Source organism: Drosophila bipectinata, chromosome 2L, assembly GCF_030179905.1.
Source record: "Drosophila bipectinata strain 14024-0381.07 chromosome 2L, DbipHiC1v2, whole genome shotgun sequence".
NCBI lineage: Eukaryota > Metazoa > Arthropoda > Insecta > Diptera > Drosophilidae > Drosophila > Drosophila bipectinata.
Genome location: NC_091736.1, coordinates 16,558,428 through 16,577,165, shown reverse-complemented (window position 1 = coordinate 16,577,165; position 18,738 = coordinate 16,558,428). Strand labels below are relative to the sequence as shown.

The 18,738-nt window shown below is 43.5% G+C and overlaps 5 protein-coding genes across 9 annotated transcripts; 3 read left to right on the top strand and 2 right to left on the bottom strand.

Annotated features, from left to right (window-relative positions):
• Positions 1-205: 205 nt before the first annotated feature.
• LOC108120607 (peroxisomal acyl-coenzyme A oxidase 3) lies at positions 206-7,840 on the top strand. Of its 2 annotated transcripts, XM_017234342.3 has the most exons (6): positions 206-304; positions 5,173-5,322; positions 5,437-6,360; positions 6,419-6,544; positions 6,601-6,946; positions 7,005-7,840. In XM_017234342.3, exons 2-6 carry the CDS (start codon positions 5,188-5,190, stop codon positions 7,553-7,555), a joined length of 2,082 nt encoding a protein of 693 aa, XP_017089831.2. In that variant the 5' UTR covers positions 206-304; positions 5,173-5,187; the 3' UTR covers positions 7,556-7,840. The 2 variants fall into 2 exon arrangements, with proteins under 2 accessions (XP_017089831.2, XP_070132847.1); XM_070276746.1 differs by lacking the exon at positions 206-304 and having other exon boundaries at positions 5,095-5,322.
• Positions 2,702-4,545, bottom strand: LOC108120608 (uncharacterized). The gene is made up of 4 exons (XM_017234345.3): positions 3,624-4,545; positions 3,377-3,572; positions 2,898-3,321; positions 2,702-2,840 (listed from the first exon to the last, which is right to left on the bottom strand). The coding sequence occupies exons 1-4, from the start codon at positions 4,408-4,410 to the stop codon at positions 2,781-2,783; spliced, it is 1,467 nt and encodes a 488-aa protein (XP_017089834.2). The 5' UTR covers positions 4,411-4,545; the 3' UTR covers positions 2,702-2,780.
• Positions 7,841-9,100: 1,260 nt separating the features above from the next.
• Positions 9,101-12,227, top strand: LOC108120613 (loricrin). Of its 3 annotated transcripts, none has more exons than XM_017234353.3 (6): positions 9,101-9,255; positions 10,580-10,667; positions 10,740-11,016; positions 11,117-11,191; positions 11,267-11,495; positions 11,880-12,227. In XM_017234353.3, exons 2-6 carry the CDS (start codon positions 10,607-10,609, stop codon positions 12,096-12,098), a joined length of 861 nt encoding a protein of 286 aa, XP_017089842.2. In that variant the 5' UTR covers positions 9,101-9,255; positions 10,580-10,606; the 3' UTR covers positions 12,099-12,227. The 3 variants fall into 3 exon arrangements, with proteins under 3 accessions (XP_017089842.2, XP_017089844.2, XP_043069803.1); XM_043213868.2 differs by lacking the exon at positions 9,101-9,255 and adding an exon at positions 9,424-9,464; XM_017234355.3 differs by lacking the exon at positions 11,117-11,191 and having other exon boundaries at positions 9,104-9,255.
• A 1,318-nt stretch (positions 12,228-13,545) lies between these two features.
• Positions 13,546-16,302, top strand: fon (fondue). Of its 2 annotated transcripts, XM_017234347.3 has the most exons (5): positions 13,547-13,655; positions 13,955-13,967; positions 14,045-14,071; positions 14,414-15,959; positions 16,026-16,302. In XM_017234347.3, the coding sequence occupies exons 1-5, from the start codon at positions 13,607-13,609 to the stop codon at positions 16,176-16,178; spliced, it is 1,788 nt and encodes a 595-aa protein (XP_017089836.3). In that variant the 5' UTR covers positions 13,547-13,606; the 3' UTR covers positions 16,179-16,302. The 2 variants fall into 2 exon arrangements, with proteins under 2 accessions (XP_017089837.3, XP_017089836.3); XM_017234348.3 differs by lacking the exon at positions 14,045-14,071 and having other exon boundaries at positions 13,546-13,655.
• A 71-nt stretch (positions 16,303-16,373) lies between these two features.
• LOC108120586 (uncharacterized) lies at positions 16,374-18,538 on the bottom strand. Its single transcript, XM_017234316.3, has 4 exons — positions 18,326-18,538; positions 17,248-17,514; positions 17,000-17,137; positions 16,374-16,871 (listed from the first exon to the last, which is right to left on the bottom strand). Exons 1-4 carry the CDS (start codon positions 18,402-18,404, stop codon positions 16,423-16,425), a joined length of 933 nt encoding a protein of 310 aa, XP_017089805.3. The 5' UTR covers positions 18,405-18,538; the 3' UTR covers positions 16,374-16,422.
• Positions 18,539-18,738: the final 200 nt, after the last annotated feature.

Below are 18,738 nucleotides of genomic sequence, written 5' to 3'. Positions count from 1 at the left end.
ACAAATACGAATATTAAAATATTAAATATATTAAATATTTGTTCAATACCGGACATATTGCCTATATTAAGTAATAAAATCATTAAAATAAATATAGAAGCTTATTCATTTTTTTTATTACCCTTATCCCTATCTCTTGTATCTTTTTCTCTGTGTAATTTGAATTATTCGACGTTTTTCTCGCTCAGTTCGCATTCATTCGCTTCCCATCCGTTGGCCGTGTCGGTTCGTGTCTCCGATTCTCCGGTTCGGTTCGTGTGCCGGTTGTTGTTTTTGTTCTGCTGCTTTTGAATTCCGCGTGTGGGTGTGTATCTAGATACATATATACTTTTAATTGTTTTCTTTTATGAGCTCAGTCGGTCGGGCTAACAGTTTTCAATTTTTGAAACTAACCAGAACAGAAGACATTCCAGCGGGAGAACGATTAGGGCGGGTCGGAGAAGAGGCTCTACAGGTTGTACACACACACACACACACACACACAAAACAAGTCTCACGTGGCCCAGAGACCCTGACTCCGATTCTGACTTTCTTCTCTCTCCCGCCTTTTGGGCCAAAACCCAGTGCGTTAGCGGGCTTACCTACTTGTTGGTGATGTAATATGAGACCAGGCACTGGCCCGAGTCCTGCCATACAGGGTGTGCCCTTCGGTACAGTGGAGAGTCCCCGGAGGGTCTGTGTCAGGGTGTTATTAAGTGTTCGAGAGAGTTCGAGAACTCCATAAAAATTAGTTATAGTGCTACTTTATTGCACCTTGTATTGATTAAAGTGATTACTAATTTTCTCAAAAATTAAAGTCATTTTTGGTGATTTATTTCCAACACGCTAGATGATAATCAAGTTTTGTAATCAACAGATTATGGTGATTGGAGTCCTAAATTGATAGATTCGATTAAATAGAACTCTGGTTCTATTAAAAACTCTTTAAATAAAGCTTAGGAAGGATGTAATTCCTTTAATATTTATGACTAATTTCATAACTTAAAATATGTAATTTTATTCAGTGAATAATAGTACTATTATTAATATTTAATCCCACATACGCGACCCTTTACTGTACCATGATATCAGTTTCAATTGGGCGTATTGTGGTCATAATTCAGGGGCCCTCTGTGCTGGAGTGTTGATTGTTCTCTAATTTGTCAAAGCCCGACTGCAGGCTGAATGAATAAAAGTGAAATTAGTTGCGCCAAATTGCATTATAAATCATTTTAAAAAAAAAAGACTCGCCAGTTTCCAGCACCATTTTATCGAAAGGGAAGAGTGTATTAATAAATGCCCCGGCTATTTTCATGTTCAAGGTTGACACAAAAACAGATCCCACACTCCACCGGGTGGCTGGCCAACAAATTGTGACAACAACTTCCACGGCACGCAACGTTAATAGCTTTTGGCCATTACAAGCACACCTGGCCAACTCACGTAAGCCTGCCCCCTTTGGGGAGCCCAGTGCTCCTAAAACTTTCCGGCAAAGGCTTATCAGTTTCTGGGGTTTTTCTGCATTTTTTTGTATGTTTGGATTTCAGTTTGTTTGGATTTCTGCCGTTTTATAAACATATTTGCTCTTTCCGGCTGCGGCTGACACACTCAGCAACAAAAAAACATACGCCCCTCGAAGTGAAGCTTTGAAATTCTAATTTTTATTTCAAATCTTCTACATTGTTCCCCTATTTTTTTCGCTTGAAAACAAAAAAGACTGTCACTGTCGAGGGTAAGCAAACAAAGTGGAGTGGAGCGTGTTTCTTGGTGATTACGCAAAAAAAATTCAGATTGTCCCGGGGACTCTTGGGTGCAAGTACGTAATACTTGTATATTGTACATATCTCAGATTGTGAATCGAGTCGTGCTAATTAAGTGAGGCAGTAAACTTTCTGAGAAGTCCATAAAACCAGTTTTATGGTCGGTTCCTCGACGTTTCGGAATACCCGAACCTAGACAATATAAACTTATCGCTGTGATTGTGGGCTCACTGTTATAATTATTGCTAATTGTCATAATTAGTCGATAATTGTCACCGATCCGGCAAATTTGTTGTAATTTGTATCTGAGTAATCAAATGAGAGTATTACTGCTATAGGTGTCACGACAATATATTTAAAAATGGTCACGTTTAATGGGAGATATTTAAGATACATAAAATAAATAAAAATAGAAAATGATTCCCCTATCGATTTCTTACAAGTCTCGGAAACTTCAAATGACAGTTTCTCATGTAATTCTAGAAAGTCTATATCCACTTCTTACAAAAACTCTATGAATCATTCTTTATTCTTTAAGAGTTCTTTAATGAATCCATGATCCATTGTTATTTAATTACCAGCATGATGGCCTCATGCTCTGAACTTCTGGACACTTTGAAGAGCCAGGGGGTCTGGCAGTTCACATGGGGTTTATTTTTATTCTCGAGATTGACTTGGAATGCGAGTGCGTGATCGAATAGCTTAGATATTGGAGTCCAATAAATTCATGCGGTACTTTGACTCATGCATATTGTCGCCCGATTTGATAATCTTCGATATATGCAGCATTTGGAATTTATGAGACCACTTCAGTAGTGAAACCCCCAAAACCAGACACGTGCCAGACATTTGCTGGGGACGTGCCACAATCCAACTATCAAGTGATAATGATAATAAAAATACTTTAAGCCATTAGATCATTAGATTATCTAATATGCTATGAAAAAATCGATTGTAAAAAGTAATTACTTGCCAAACAAATTTAATGAGCAATAACAAATATAATTTTTACAATTGAGAATATAACTCGAATCAGAGGGATTAAATGTCACCCTCCTCTAGCTTATAGGTTTTCAGTTCGATATCGTCTATATCACGGACCTGGAAAAAGGGAAAAAGATCAAGAGTTTGGTCTAAAACTATAAAGTCTATCCTTACAATATCCTCCTTTTCCTCGTCGAGCAGACAGTAGATACTATCCCGCTCCTGTTTGATGATCTCATCGCCAAGATGATGCCAGAAGGGACGGCAGCGGTTCTTCCACTGGCGGAGATTGAAGAAGGCACAGTACCTCGAAGTGGAGGCCTTCAACATGGCCATGTACAGAGGAGTGATCTCGTCGGCCATCAGCTTGGCCTTCAGGTAGTTGGCCATTTTGCGACTGTGCTGGTCATTGAAGTCCACGTAAATGCGCTTGGCATGTTCGTAGCACTTTTTGGCAATACTCGTCATTTGGGTATCCTTGGCGAAGATTTTTCCCAAATACAGAAGGATCTGCGCCTCCAGGTCCTTGTGCGAGTAGATGCGCGAAAGGCGCAGGGCTCTCTTGTAGCTCGAAATGGCTTTGTCCACGACCTCAAAGCTAACCAAAGATATTTGTAAATATTTTGAAGCCTTAACTATAAAAGCCAACTTACACCTCATAGCACTGTCCTTGGAACAGATAATACTTAATGTTCAACTTGATAAACCGATATTCGGTGCAGGCCAGGATCTGGGTGCGGATCTGGTCCAGACACTGCTGGGCCGAGTTGTAGTTGCCAATCTCCATCAGAAAGTTGGCCCTCTCCAAGAAGGTGTCGATGAATATCTCCAAGTTCTTCTCCCTGCCAACTATTTTAAGGATTTGTAGTCAGGACTCATTATCCTTCAAAGGACACTTACTCTCGGCTATGAGGACGGTTGCCCGTCGGGCCATGGCCACGGCATCCTCCGGCTGCTGGCGCACAACGGCCTTGCCTTGGATGAGCAGCAGGCGGGCGAGGTCCTGGGCAACCAGTTCGTGGAGAGTGAGGCTGCCCGCGGGCATTCCCAGCTCGGCGGTCCAGACATGACCCCGGACCAGATTCATGGCGATCTGGAGATAGTCAATGGCATTCACCCGCTGACCCGTGTTTGCCAGATATGTGGCATAAGCGTAGTAGATCCTTGAGATGGGCTCGTTTGCATCTCGCTCCTGCCCCTGAATGTTGTGGCACAGCGAGATGATGTGCTCGTTCAGGGCATTCAGGGCGTATCCGTACTTCTGGCGGTATGGCTCCAGAATCTGCATGGTGTCATAGAATCCGGAGAAGCACGCTTTCAGTCCTCGATGCTTATTCACAATCACGGACAACTCAGCGTCGGCCAGGATGTTGACGATCTTGTAGAGCAGCGGCAGGTCATCGGATAGGCGCTCTCGAATATTCAGACTCTCGAAGAGGGCCTGCTCCTTGGAGGCCAGGCAGTGAAGGAATTCCGGCAGCATGGTGCATCCTCCCCGGCGCAACTCGTCCTCCAGGGCCTCGAATACAGGGCCCCGGAGTCGGCAGGCTTCGTCATAAGACAGGGGCAAGATATCCTTCCGGATAGCCTCCCGGTCGAAACTGATTTCACGGAAGTTGCGATGCGGGAAGTTCTTCTTCACCTGCCGGGCGATGCGATAGGCATCGTTTTGAGCCTTTGAGGTCATTTTCGCAGTTTTTCTATTGGGGTTTTAAAAGCCAGCCCCTCACAGTCTATTTGGATTAGGGAATTAGGGATAGAAGTTGGTAAACTGAAGGGTTTTTCCTAAAAATGACAGTTTAAAAGTTAGTTGCTTTTGTGGGAGAAGTTTGGGGAATAAAATATTAAACTTTTAGAAATGATTGTCTATGGAATTTAGTTTCTAAACTTCTACCGACTTTGTTGCCAACCCATTTAAAATATTATAATTTTTAAAGTACCCTCGAAGCCATATCATTTTTACTATCACTTACTATCATTTTTCTGTCTGAGGACATGTAACACTCAATACGTAACTAATCCAAATTTCATTGATAAATCTAACATTGTATAGTGCTAATGATAAGATAGTTTTGTATTTAAAATTAGTTAATTATTAATTTTTTATGTATTTTAAATGGAAAGAACCTTTAAGGAAAGAAGTGTTCTCCCTTTGGTTTTTGAACCAACTAAACCGTTCCTAGTCTCTTATCAGTGTCACAAACCATCCCCTAGCTTTGAAACTGTACATCAGATTTATATTGCTCTAAAACCCATTACCTTAGCGACTTTAGTTTTATATGGCTTCAGACTTTCAGATAATGATGTTCGAGTGCTCCACTTGTGGGTTTTATATCTGGCCATTTAAAGGCACTTGCAGGCCAACTAGGGAGCTCATTCGTTCTGGGGCCTGCAAACTGTTAACAGCTCCACTGACTGGTTACTTTCGTTTTTTTTTTTACCAAAATAGTTAACCAATCGCACAATGGCCAATGAGGACACCAGTTTTATTCCCGATCTTCCCAGTGGTGGACCATTGGCGGCGTACCGGAAGAGAGCCAATTTCGACTGGAAAAGACTTCGATTAATTTTCGAAAAGGAACAGGGATTGCGCATCAAGGTGAGATGGAATTCTAAACCAAAAACAAAAAGATTTTTATTAAAAGTAACGAATTAATAAGAGTATTCTTATATTTTAAAAAATAAAATTAAAGCTTACCCCTATTTCTTTCAGTACAAAGTGTGGCGCCGCTTGGAGAATGACCCCCTTTTCGCCCATCCCTCCCGCACCCTACCCATGGACGAGCAGAAGCGACTCTGTGCCATGCAGGTCAACCGGATGAAGCACCTGGATCTGGTGCCCAAGGAGATCGAGAAGCTGAGCTTCTCGGCCAAGACCAAGTACCTCATGTACATCAACGAGGCCCTGGCCTGCTACTCGCCCAGTCTCTCGGTGAAGATCGCCTTGGGCGTGGGACTCTTCAACAACGCCATCCGGGCGATGGGCACCGAGAAGCACACTAAGTACATTGAGGCGGCCTGGAACCGGGAGGTGATCACCTGTCTGGCCATCACGGAGCTATCCCATGGCAGCAATACCAAGAGCATCCGGACAACGGCCACGTATGACCCGGCTACGCAGGAGTTTGTGATCAACACCCCGGACTTCGAGGCGGCCAAGTGCTGGGTCGGAAATCTGGGCAAAACGGCCACCGTGGCCATGACCTTCGCCAACCTGTACACGGCCGATGGGGAGAACCATGGACTGCACGGCTTCCTGATTCCCATTCGCGATCCCAAGACCCTGCTCTCCTATCCGGGTGTCCTGGTGGGGGACATCGGCGAGAAGTGTGGCCTGAATGGCATCGACAATGGATTCGTGGTCTTCACCAATTATCGCATTCCGCGGGACAATCTCCTCAATCGCACCAGTGACGTGACACCCGAGGGAGCCTACGAGAGTGTCTTCACCGAGCCGGGCAAGGTGCTTGGAGCGGCCCTGGAGAGTTTCTCCGCCGGCAGGATTGGCATCATGCAGGAGTCGGCCAACACGCTCTGCAGTGCCGCCGTGATCGCCGTTCGATATGCGGCGGTACGGAAGCAGTTTGGTCCGGAGCGCCAAGGCGACGAGATGGCCATCCTGGAGTACCAGCTGCATGTGAGTATATAATGGTTCCTATTATGTGTCCTTTTTTAATGCAAAGTAATGTCCTTAGCAATACCGCATCTTCCCTTACTTGGCGGCAGCCTGCGTGCAAAAAATAGCCGTGGAGGAACTGACATTCACGTATCTGGAGATCATAGCCCGTTCCCAGGCGGATTCCAATGGCTTTGATATTCTGGTGAGTTTTTTTAAATACCTTTCTATATAATTAATTATAAATTAATCTTCTTATAGACCCAAAATGCCGCTGAGATACATGCTTTGATCTCGGCCTCCAAGCCACGGATAACTTGGGCAGCTCGGGATGCCATCCAGGAGGCCCGGGAAGCCTGTGGTGGACACGGTTACCTCGCTGCCGCCAAACTTGGTCAGATGCGTACCGACCACGATCCCCTCTGCACCTACGAGGGCGACAACAATGTCCTGGGCCAACAGGCCTCCAACTGGCTGCTCCGCCAGTGGAGCTCCAAGGAGCTGGAGACACCCATTGGCAGTGTAAAGTTTCTGGAGCGACGTGGCGAACTCCTGGCCCTTAAATACGCCTCCTTGGCCCAGAAGACGCCCATCTCCAGTTGGGAGTGTAGGTTTTTGTGGAGTAGATGTATATTTGAGAACTAATATCCTTTTCTTTCTTTCAGTCTCCCTCAGGTGCTACGAGTGGCTCCTCTGCCACCTGATGGCCCACACCACGGCCCACATCGAGGCCCAATTGGCTGCCGGAGCCAGTAAGTTTGACGCCCGGAACAACTCGCAGGTGGCCGGAGCCCGGGAACTGTCCCTGGCCTATGCCGAGTACTACGCCCTAAGCCGCTACGTCGACCATGTCCGGAAACTGCAAGTGGAGGACAGTTACGCCTCGGTGCTCCGCCTCCTCTTCGATGTCTATGCCATGTGGCTGTTGGAGAAGCACATGACCACCTTCTATGTGGGAGGATTCGCCACGGGCCAGGACTTTGCGGCGGCAGTGCGACAGCTCCTGCTGGACAGTTGCCTGAAGCTGAAGGACGTGGCCGTGAGCATTGCGGATGCCATCGCCCCACCCGACTTTGCCCTCAACTCGGTGATCGCCCGAGCTGATGGACTACTCTACGAGAATCTGCAGAATGAATTTATGACCAACGAGGGAGCCTTCCAGCGACCCACTTGGTGGCGAGACGTTATCCTACCGCAGGCTCAGTCGAAACTCTGAAGGAGCTACATCACCCGGCCCACCGATATTCCTATATATTATATGTAGCTAGAAAAGTGCCTTGGGCTTTGGAGTAGAGTCCAGTATATAGATGTCCTATAAAGAAAGCAAGTTGTAATCGTTGTTGTTGCCTCATTTGTAACCAGGTATTATGGCCAACTGCATTCGCATCGATCCTAGTAAACGTTTGATATCATAAACTATACATTCGAGTATTTTAAGATCAAATCTGTTATTAGTTTACGGTTTAAAAAGTTTAATAAACATTTAATGATTAAAAACTAATTATTGGTTCTTTTAAAAGCTTGTATTAAGGAGTGAATCATTTATTTTGAACTTTGGAGTTAGTACCTTTGGTACCAACAAGGAACTAAAGTAGTTAAATTATACCGAATAATTGGCATTCGTTGCGTTTCCAATTTCTATGAAAACAGTTGACATAATAACAACAATTATTCATTTAAAAAATATTTTCTACTTGATAAGTTTGTTTCTCTTGGTTATAGATCATTTAAATATTATTTGGAGCGAATCAGATTAAGTATTTTTAAATTATTGTTTTGTGGAGACTTTTTCTAAATGCAACTTATTTTTGAAGGCAATAGACCCTTCTAGAAATTACCATCCTCTAAAATCCTTTAAAACTGAAAACTTTGGATTACTTTTTAGGGTATATCTTGGCTATTTTGCTACTGACTTTCAAACGGAATATTGTTTTATATACATATGTCAAATCAGGGTCTCCATCCTCCTTTAATCTCTGTCAAAATATGAGGATACGAAATTATGACCAACACTCCTTATTTGAACAAAAGAAAACATTGATGGAAATATGCCACATTGATAATTTTTTAGGTATTTTTGAGGACATATCTCAGTCATTTTTGATCCGATTAAGAAAAAGAGTACAACATATTTTTGAATCAAGGCTTTAATCCTCTATAACCTATATTATAATTTTAGAAATAAAAAGTTTGTAAATTCTTGAAAGAAATCCTGTACCCCTTAAGGAAAAGCGTACACTTTGGTGAACCAGGTTTTTATTAAGAATGATTCCACTTTAAAATCTAGATTGGGATTGGGAAGGTATGCCATTATTGAATTTGATCATTATTGACAGAGCCATGAACAATAATAATTATTATTCGCGGATTTTAAATCTGTGCCAACCAGAAGCAAGTACCTTTTAATTCTTTTTATACAAATTTCTTAAAGTCATGGGAAGTCTGAAATATTCCATTAATTAACAAGGAAACCACATTTTGGGGTATTGTAGTACCAAGAGAAGTGAAAAAATTCGGAAACTCCAAAAGTCAAAGAGCAAAATAAACCCATTTAGAGACGTGGAGAGCTTTCATCAAAATGTTACCTACGAAAAGACAAGAATATACTGTATTTTATTAAAATTAGTCAGCCATCGAGCCTCTCTCCCTCTTACATGGGAGCATCCGACCCCAAGCGAGCGTGTCGAGTGCCGTCATCGCTCCCGGCCAAAAAGCAAAACAAAGGTGCTGCGGCGTTTATAAGAGGATCTGCACTCACCTGATCGAACTCAGAAGTTGTCCAGTCGCCGTCCAACGAAGAAGATCGATCGGAGTGCGCGAGAATAGATCTGAAATCTGAAGATCTGAATCCAAGTTGGAGCTCAAATATTAAATATTAGAAGAACTGGTTAAAAACGCGAAATATAAACAGATCAAGTGAGTCCGTGCTATATCTCAGATCGTCTCAGTTCGCTGGTTCTCAGTCTCTGTCAATATATATACAGAGAATTCTCGATTCCAGAATCAAGAGTCGGCTCTCAATATTTATACGTATATATTTGATAGTTTTGCCAATTTGTGGCGCAGTTTTGGTTCCGTATTTGGCCGTGTATGTGGTGTGGCAGAGTCGGGCCTTATCATAAAATGTGATTATTTTAGTTTTCGGAATGAGAGAGACAATTGGCACTGAAACAATACCATGGCATTGTAAAAAAATAAGCAAAAACAAACCCAACCAGTTAAACGGGAGTGCTCTTCAGTGGAGTTGCTTTGTTTAAAAAATTATTGTTAATTATTAATGTTTCATCTTGAGCCGACCGGTTGTCCAAATCAAAAGTCATCCTCAATTAGAACATCCAGAGTGCCCCTGAGAGTAAAATACAAAAAAATCCCCGTCTTAATAAACTTTTGTAAAAAAATGAGAAACAAAAGCGTAAACAAATTGGAATATAAATGGCGCATCCAAAAATATATGCAGTCAGTCAGTCGTGTGTTGAAGCCAAAAAGGGAAAAAATCAAAATAAAATAATCGACCAAAACATTCAATATCAATTTCTAAACGCTGAACAAATTAGTAGGAACCGGTTTTTTGGAGCCTCCTCCACCCTGGCACAAGCCTAGAAAACAATAATATACAGAGTCATATGGAGATCCATTAATTTACATTTTGGGGATTTCCGATTGGGCCGCACCGCCTGCTCTCTCCAGTTAATTTTTTTTGTCCAGTTCTGGCTGTGATTTCTTTATGCCAATTCATTATTGAAAAGTCGTGTAGTAGCAATTAGTTGGCCCGGGGTTGCACAATTTATGAAAAGGCTTGTAATTGCAAGTTATGAATAAACATCGTGCCGGGCCCAGAGGGCCAACGGGGGAGTGCATGGATGCCAATGACCCGGGAATCGATTAAATATGTACATCCCCCAGTACATCCCCCTGCCTAGATTAAGGGCTTATACAAGCGGATTTGTGGATTCTGCCTCAGGGTCTATACTAAATAGTGACTAATGGATGTTGGTGAGAAAGTCACCACCGGAGAACAATGAGACAACAGAAGCTTGGACTCTAAAGTCTGATCTTGCATAAGCCGGGCCCCTTTAGATATATATTTGGATGAGGCTATCCATTTCCGCTTATTTGATTTGTTGTTTACATTTTTAAAATCTATGATATCTTGATTATGCATCAGTGCCTTGAAACCAGTTATATTTACACCAATTTTTAACCAGTTCTTAATGATTGTTTTATGTTTTCTTTTTATCAGCTCTTAACTCCCAGCGAGTTGAATAAAATGTGGAAGCTTCTTTTGATCTGTGTGGTGATGAGTGCTCTGAATGGCGAATCATCTGGGGGTAAGAGAACCCATCAAACTTTTGGTTTCCTGTTTTTGAATCAATTAACACATTTTTAATAAATTCCTATAGCGAACCGTCCGTCCCGTAGACGTCGTGCTTACGCCGGAGGATATGCAGGTGGCTTTGCTAGCAGCGGCGGTGGAACCGGAGGATACACTGGAACTTACAACAGCGGTGGTGGTGGCGGTGTCCACACCAGCTTCGTGGGAAACGGCGGCGGCGGCGGTGGATACTACGATTACGATGACTTCGATGGCTCGTCGCCCAACTTTGGCATCATCGATCCCTATCTCTTCCACCAGCAGCTGACCAACCACATCCTGGCCCAGAACTACGCCAACCAACAGTGAGCACTGCACCGGCTTTTATCTTTTTGGTTTTAAATGGTAGTTTTTAAGACGGGCTAAGGACTAACGCTTCCCATTCTGTTAAATCTGTTCTTGTAGAGCTATAACTGGTCTGGCCACGGCTGGCAATGCTTATGCATCTGCGGATGCTTCACTGGTTGATGACAATGATCTGTAATTACACTAGGCTTATCCTATCCCTTCTTTATTAGTCCTCGATTTAATAGAATTATATTCTACCTTTGACAGTCGCATCCAGCAGCAAATCGCCGCTCAACAGGCCTACCATGATAATCTAATACGCCAGACAAGCTACAGAGGTGGCTCAGGATATGCTTCTGGATCGGCTTCGGGATCGGCTTCGGGATCTGGTGGATCTTATAACTCGCACCGCTATGCTCCCAGCTATGCTGCTGCCTCGGGCTCCATCGGACCTAATGGATACAGGCAGACGGCTTACATCAATCCTGCAAACCCGGTAAGTTGGATAAGTATAATATTTTAGGACATCCACAGTTGGCTATTATTTATCAAGCTTTGTTTTTCATATAAAAATGGCTTTTATGATTTATATATTAAAATGCTTAATCCTCTCTTTGGTTTTGGATTCAATATGGCTTAAAGAACTTACCTGAAAATTTCTCAGCTTTTAACAAAAAGGTCCATTGGTTCTTATAGTAATACTAATTCTTACAGAAAATATATAAATGAAATAACATATTTTAAAATTTTTCAATGTTTGTTTATTATATTTTTTAAAATTACAAAAGTCCATCAAATTGAAAACCAAAACACTTAATAAGGTATTTGTATTTTTAAGTAAAGCTTATAATTCAAAACTAATTTCCATCTTTATGTACAGGCCTCTCCCAATATTGTGAACCGCTTTGGTGGCGGCAGCGGTGGTGGCTCTTCGTACTCCAGCTCCAGCAGCTCCAGTGGCGGTGGAGGAGGCGGTGGTTACAAGGGCGTCTCGGTGTCATCCTTCAGCCAGAGCAATGGAGATGGAACCAGCCGTCGCGGAGCCCAGACCACCGTGAATGACAATGGAAAGATTACCTCCTATTCGGTCCACTCTTAGGGGAGATCGTCGACCGGAGGCCCTTTCTCCAACCACATTGGGGGGCTTGGCTATTATTCAATACAAAAGCTAATCGATTCCAATTAATTTTTATGAAAATATATATAACTATATGTTTATTTTATTGTATATTCGGGGACTTTCTTATCGGTGGGATTTTCAGAGCGACGCTTTCTTTTATTAGAAAGTTTACTCTCCGAATCAGACACTAAAAATATTCAAATTTTTTGCTCAGATAACCTTGATTTTGTCTCTGTTTAGTGAAGATAATGATGTAGAATATATATTTTTATATTAGAGTATATATTTGGTATATAAATAAAAAATACACGCATACATAACCATTTGCTTTAATCATTAAAATGATAATTTATATTTACGTTAATGTTTCCTTTTTGTTTTTTAATTGGTGGAAGTGCTTATCAAAGGTGACAGGAAATGATCTAACTGATCGGAATTGAGACTTTATAAAACGACCGAATTATCAAAGTCGGTCTTTTTCAGACTTGTTAGAATTATTTGTGTTTTTCACAAAAAAATCATAAAATTACTTGAAAAGCGAATGAAAAATGGGATTTTTGACCTTCTTTTATAAATTTATTTTTGAAAAAAAAAACCAAAAAACATCAAAAAAGATTTACGGCTTTTTTTAATATGGATCTGTTCCTTTTCCTTTAAAACTTAAATTTTAAATAATTCATAAAACGTGATAATAGTAATAATAATAATAAACGCCCAAATAGAACACTAAAAATGCATCCAAAAGTATTTTTTGACTTAATTTTTAAACAAGCTGAAAGTTTCTCATTAAAAAGAGAAGTGTTATCTAATAGATCATAAAAATCAATTCATCATATAACTATTAGAACCTCCATTAAAATTTCAATCTATAAATCGCAATATTGTTTACAAAATAATCATGCCAAGTTTGGCTCGATTACACTTACGATTCTACAAAACTAAAACAAAAATCGAGAAAGGAAACTAACACTTCCGGAAACCGAGTTCGGGCTCACGGTCTTCTATACATTCCTTCACCTTGGTCATCATATTTCTAAGTTCAAAGTGAGCTCATTACACCTATAAATATAGTCGCGAAAATAAGAAAAAATCGAATGAGATTGCTTGTCATTCTACATGGCAACTGTATATATATATTATGGTCGGTAATTCTAGGTTCTTGCGATTAAAAAAATGAAACCGAAATGAATACAAAACAAATTTAATGTATTTTTGTGTGCCGAGAGACAATGTCACAATTATTTTTTCATCATTCCCCGGCTTTCTGCACCATTTACGAGACCCAAATCGAGGTAATATATAGTCTGGATTATCAGTCCGGAGCGTCATCCTCTCTAGGTCAAGAATTAAGAATCAGTTCAAGTATAAGTTATACTACGTGGACCTTATCGAAGCGAACGACTGAGGCTTTAAAGGGGGGTTTCGAACGACTGGAATCATTAGTACTATTTCGATCGCGGGAAGGAAAGGTGTACAAAATCCTCAAAATGAACAAGTTCTTAATTCTGGCCCTGTGTCTGGGTGTGGTCGCTGCAGGTAGTGCAAGATTTTATATTTTAATATTAACATTGTGTCTCGGGTCCTGACGACTGTCGATCTTTCATCCTGGAAGCGGCTTATCGCTATTTGAGATTATAGATCCCATCCGGGCTTTTCCTTGAATGAAATATTTACACAACACCTTGTGTAATTTTTACAAAACGTGGCGCGTGTGGCGATAAGAGACTAATTAATATTTTCACTTACGATTCTAATGCGTTCTATGTTTCTTACACAATAATCATCCAGAATCTAGAACACAAATATTAATGATGTTTCTTTTCTGTATCTTACAGATTTCCAGGCTAGGTAAGTCTAAAAGTATACGCATTATCTTTAAAATATTTTATTTATCTCATATCTCTTTAAAAATAATATTTGTTCAGACAAAAACGCGATGATTTTTATGGCCGGTAAGTGTCTTGTGGCAATGATGAGCAATTTTCTTTTTTGAATTGGCAAAAATAGAAATATTCCCCATTGGCTGACATGGCACTGTACAATTTTTAATAAAAAATTACAAACAAAATTTTAGGACTAAAATATATTTTAAAATTTATATATCAAGAATAATTTTTTGAAACAAGAGTTGAAGAAAAAACATAAGAGATGAAATAATCAGTGATTATAATTATTAATCATGTGGCTCTATTATAATTCGAAGATGGAATCAATTCTTGATATATGATAGAATACTTTTTTTTTTTTGCGTGATAATATAATTAACTTTAATATAATCACTAATCCCATCTTAGCCACAACGCTGCCCACCAGCAGGCGATAGAGCAGGCCCGCAAGAATGCCGGCTATGGATCGAGTGGCTACTACGGTGGATCCGCTGGTCAATATGACTCCTCCGCCGGAAACTTGGGCAACTTGGAGAGCTCCTACGAGTCTGTGGGAGTGACCGAGTCCGCCGCTGGTGCCGGATCCGGTGGCAGCTCTGTGGACTCCATTGGTGGAGCTGCCGGAACTCAGTTCGGCTCTGTGGACACCATTGGTGGTGCTGCCGGAACTCAGTTCGGCAGTGGAAGCTCTTACGGCGCTAATAGCGGTGCTGCCTTCGGTGCCGGCTTTGGTGCCCAGAACGCCGCTTCCTTTGGCTCCCAGAGTGCCGCCAACTTCGGCTCCTCCTTCTCCAGCAACGCCGCCTTCCAGACCAGCCACGCCGCCAACTTCGGTGCCTCCTCCGCCCACCAGGCCGGCAGCAATGTTGAGTTCTCGGACAACTCGAATGCCGGCACTAAGGTAGACTTCGGCGGTGCCAATACCTTGGATGTGGTGAGCGGTGCTGCCCCCGTTTCCAGTGGAAACGTGGAGTATGTCCGCCAGGAGAAGATCGTGTCTGCTCCAGCCCAGCGCATCGTCTACTCTGCCCCCGCCGCCTCTGAGCAGTATGTGCGCCACGAGGAGCGCATTGTGAAGCAGCAGCCCCAGGTGCAAATTGTGCAGCAGCCCGTGGAGACCGCCCACTACTACCAGCGTAAAGTGACCACCACCGCCTCGGCGCCCCAGCTGGTGCAGCCCGCTTCCTCCCGTCTCGTCGCCAACAGCGCCTCCAACTTCGGCAGCAACTCCGCCTTCAGCTCCCAGTTCGGCAGCTCTTTCGGCCAGAACTCCGCTTTCAACACCGGCTTGAGCCAGAATGCCGCTCTGTCCTCCGGATTCGGCCAGAACTCTGCCCTGACCTCCGGATTCGGCCAGAACTCCGCCCTGTCCTCCGGCTTCGGCCAGAACGCCGGACTCACCGCTGGCTTTGGCCAGAACGCCGCTCTGTCTTCGGGCTTTGGCCAGAACTCCGCTTTCTCCGCAGGCTTTGGCCAGAACGTTGGATTGAACTCCGCCTTCAAAAACTCCCAGGTGTCGCAGCTCATTAGCCAGGCCCAGCAGAATGCCCGCCAGCAGGCCGCCTCCGGATCCTACACCAGCGGCTCTGGACTCGCCTCCGCCAACCAGGTGCAGGGCGGTAGTGGCTTCCAGTCCGGCAGTGGTTACCAAACCGGCTTCAACTCTGGCTTCAACTCGGCCAGCTCCTTGAACTCGGCTAGCTCCTTGAACTCGGCCAGCTCCTTGAACTCCGGCAGCAGCTTGGGCGCTCTCGTCACTGGTGATCAGTCCCTTCTTAGCGGATCTCTGCTCGGCTCTGGATCCAATGTTGGACTGGGTCTTAACGCGGGTCTGACCAGCGGCCAGCAGGCTGGCAGCTTTGGCGCCGGATACGGAGCCGGAGCCGGTAATGCCGGCAGCAACTACCAGACCAAGCAGTGGGAGAAGCAGTCCAAGTGGTCCTCCCAGTCTCAGGTGGGTTTCCCAGGCTCTTTCCCATTAAAAGCATATCACTTAATGAAGTGTCCTTCTTTCTTCCAGTTCGATTCTGATGGCAATGTGAAGAACTACAGGGATCTGGCCACCGGAGAGAGCGAGAACGTGAATCTCAATGGCAAGAAGTTCGGCTACAACGCCGCCACCGCCTCTGTCGATGACAACGGCAAGATCGGCACCTACAGTGTTCACTCGTAAATGGTGGACAGTCACTAATCGAAGCTAGAAACCTTTCGTGTTCTTAGGAGGTGGCTTAGTCCACTTTAAATGTTTTTGTAAATTAATGAGAAATAAAAAATTAAATATAAATAATTATAAACAAGAGTTTTAATTGATTAAGTTTTAAACATTTAAATATTCTATTTAATTTTGAACAAAAATTAGTATTCATATATTTTTTATTTTTAACGACGAAATTATAACTACAATAGAATGGTCAACCTCAGGAGAAGGGCCTCTCCAGCTTACCGTCCACCTGGATGACACCTCCAGTAACCACCCCTTTCGACTGAATCCCCACCTCCCTGTGGTTCTTGCTCTCCCGGCGCCGCCTAAAGTCCAACGAGGACATGCAGTAGCAGGGCTTCCAGCTGGGCCGGCGATAGATCTGACTCTGTTCCTGGGGCGACCGCTCCGTGGTCCACACAGGGACGTAGTGAGTCCAGGTCTCACCATTTCGGTAAATACCTCCTGTATCCGAGCTTCCGCCCGTGTATACGTTCTCAGGATAATACTGCGGGTAGTAGCCACCATTGCGATGGGAGCCCTGGTAGCCTCGCTGTTCACCGGAGAAGTTGGGGTTCCACTGGGACTTGGGGTCATAGGGCTTCCGGGACTTGTGCTTGGAGTCACTGCCACCGCGGCCCTTGTAGATGGGGACACTGGCGTCTTCTGTGAAGAATCAATAAGATTTAATTGCCCCGAGTACTGTATCCTTTCTATTTAGTCCTGTGTTGTGTGCCACAGGATGAGCGAGGAAAAGTGAAATTGAATTGAAAATTGACGGAAAGGACACTCACCCTTGTCCCCGTGCTGCTGAGCTGAGCTCGTCTCATTTCCATCCGCCTCGGAGGTTATTTCGAACGTGATGTCCGTGTGGATGCCCACACGCTTCTTGTGCTTTCCCAAATCCGTAATTTCCACACTCTCCTTGGACTCTTTATTTAAATATATATATATATTTTTTTTTTTGCCAAGGGAATTGGATTCGTTAGTTTTCGTGTTTTGCATTTTAAAGGATGGGGGGAATCGGGGGAAATTTAATTACCTTTCGTTTGCTGCTGACCATCGCCAGTATCGACTGTGACTCGTACGCCGTGGATCTTGGGGCGGTTGCCTCCGCTGCCAGAGCCACTCCCTCCGCCGCCTCCAGAGCTACCTGTTCCGCCCAGGTTGCGGCCCGTGTTCTGGTCGTAGCCCCCTCCGTTCCCCACACCGCCGCCCACCTGCCCCTGCTGGTTCGGCAGTCCTGTCTGATTGTTGCTGCCGTCGCTCTCATCGAAATCCAACTTGGAGGACACTTTATTCGCCTGACCTGGTTGCCATCGGTGGCCCATCATCGTGTTGTTTGTTTTCGGTTTAGCATGGAAATGAGATTTAGCAGAAATTTAATTAAAGTTATGCAAACACCTCCTTCTTCCTCTGTCCCCTGCCCAACTGGGTATCTGGCTATCTGGCTATCCGCGAACCTTAATCGGATGAATTGGAGCGTGGTGGGGTGTCCGTCCGGCATACGGGTACAAGTGATGCAATTAGCACACGCTGACTTATTTATGGATATGCACCGCACCGCTCTCCACCCATTCGGATGGCTGAACTAATCTGGAACTTGAGCCACTACAGGGTGGACTTCAGTTTGCACTTGAATATGCACTGTCCGCTGCCGCAATTATGGGATTAGTTCCAAATTACAAGCGGATTTCCCTGGGCGAGTGACACCCACTCGGGGGCTTCGAAGGGGGTTCCATGTAGCTCTATCTTTCATCTTTTAGGCTGAGATTTAAGTGTTTTGCAATTACTGGATGGTTTTCTCAGTTAATTCGTGGCTAAGCCCCTCAGGGATTATTATTCTTTGCTTTAATTAAAATTGAATATGAAACTATAATTCGTTTAGAAACTTTTCTATTATAAACTTGAGTGTTTTGAATCACTTGATTCTCAGGTACAAACTCCCACCGTTCTTATCAGGTTCATTCCATCTTTTAGTAGTTCCCCAACTCCTGGAATTTCCCCCGAAAACTTGTGAACCGAAAACCCTACTCAATAGTATTCCCCCTGACTCATGGAGGAGCTACTGCCCCCCATCGAGGGTGATGATTGATGGTCGACCAATTACTCAGAACAACCTTGGGCAGTGTGATGAGTGAGCAGCAGGCCGAAGAGTAATAGCACGATGTGGGCGGTGAAAGATCTTGTTGACAGCATCTTGCCGCTAAGAACCGAATTAACTGGCCGGGTAATGGGGCTTTTTTCTGAGGAGACCTCTCTGGACAGAACTTCAGCTCGGAGCGTCTCGTGTGCGCACTTGAAAACCGCCGACAAACAACTAAGCGAAGCAAAACAACCAACTTGATTTCGAATATCTACGAGATTCATTAAAATTAACTGGCGAAGCTGGAGAGCAGAAAAAAGTTGCTTTTGTTTCTAAATCTGTTTCTGTTTCAGATTCAGTCACTGTTGCACAGAAAAAAAATATTAAAAAATATAATAATTGATTAATGACATCAATGAAATATTAATTTAGGCAAGGATCTTAAAA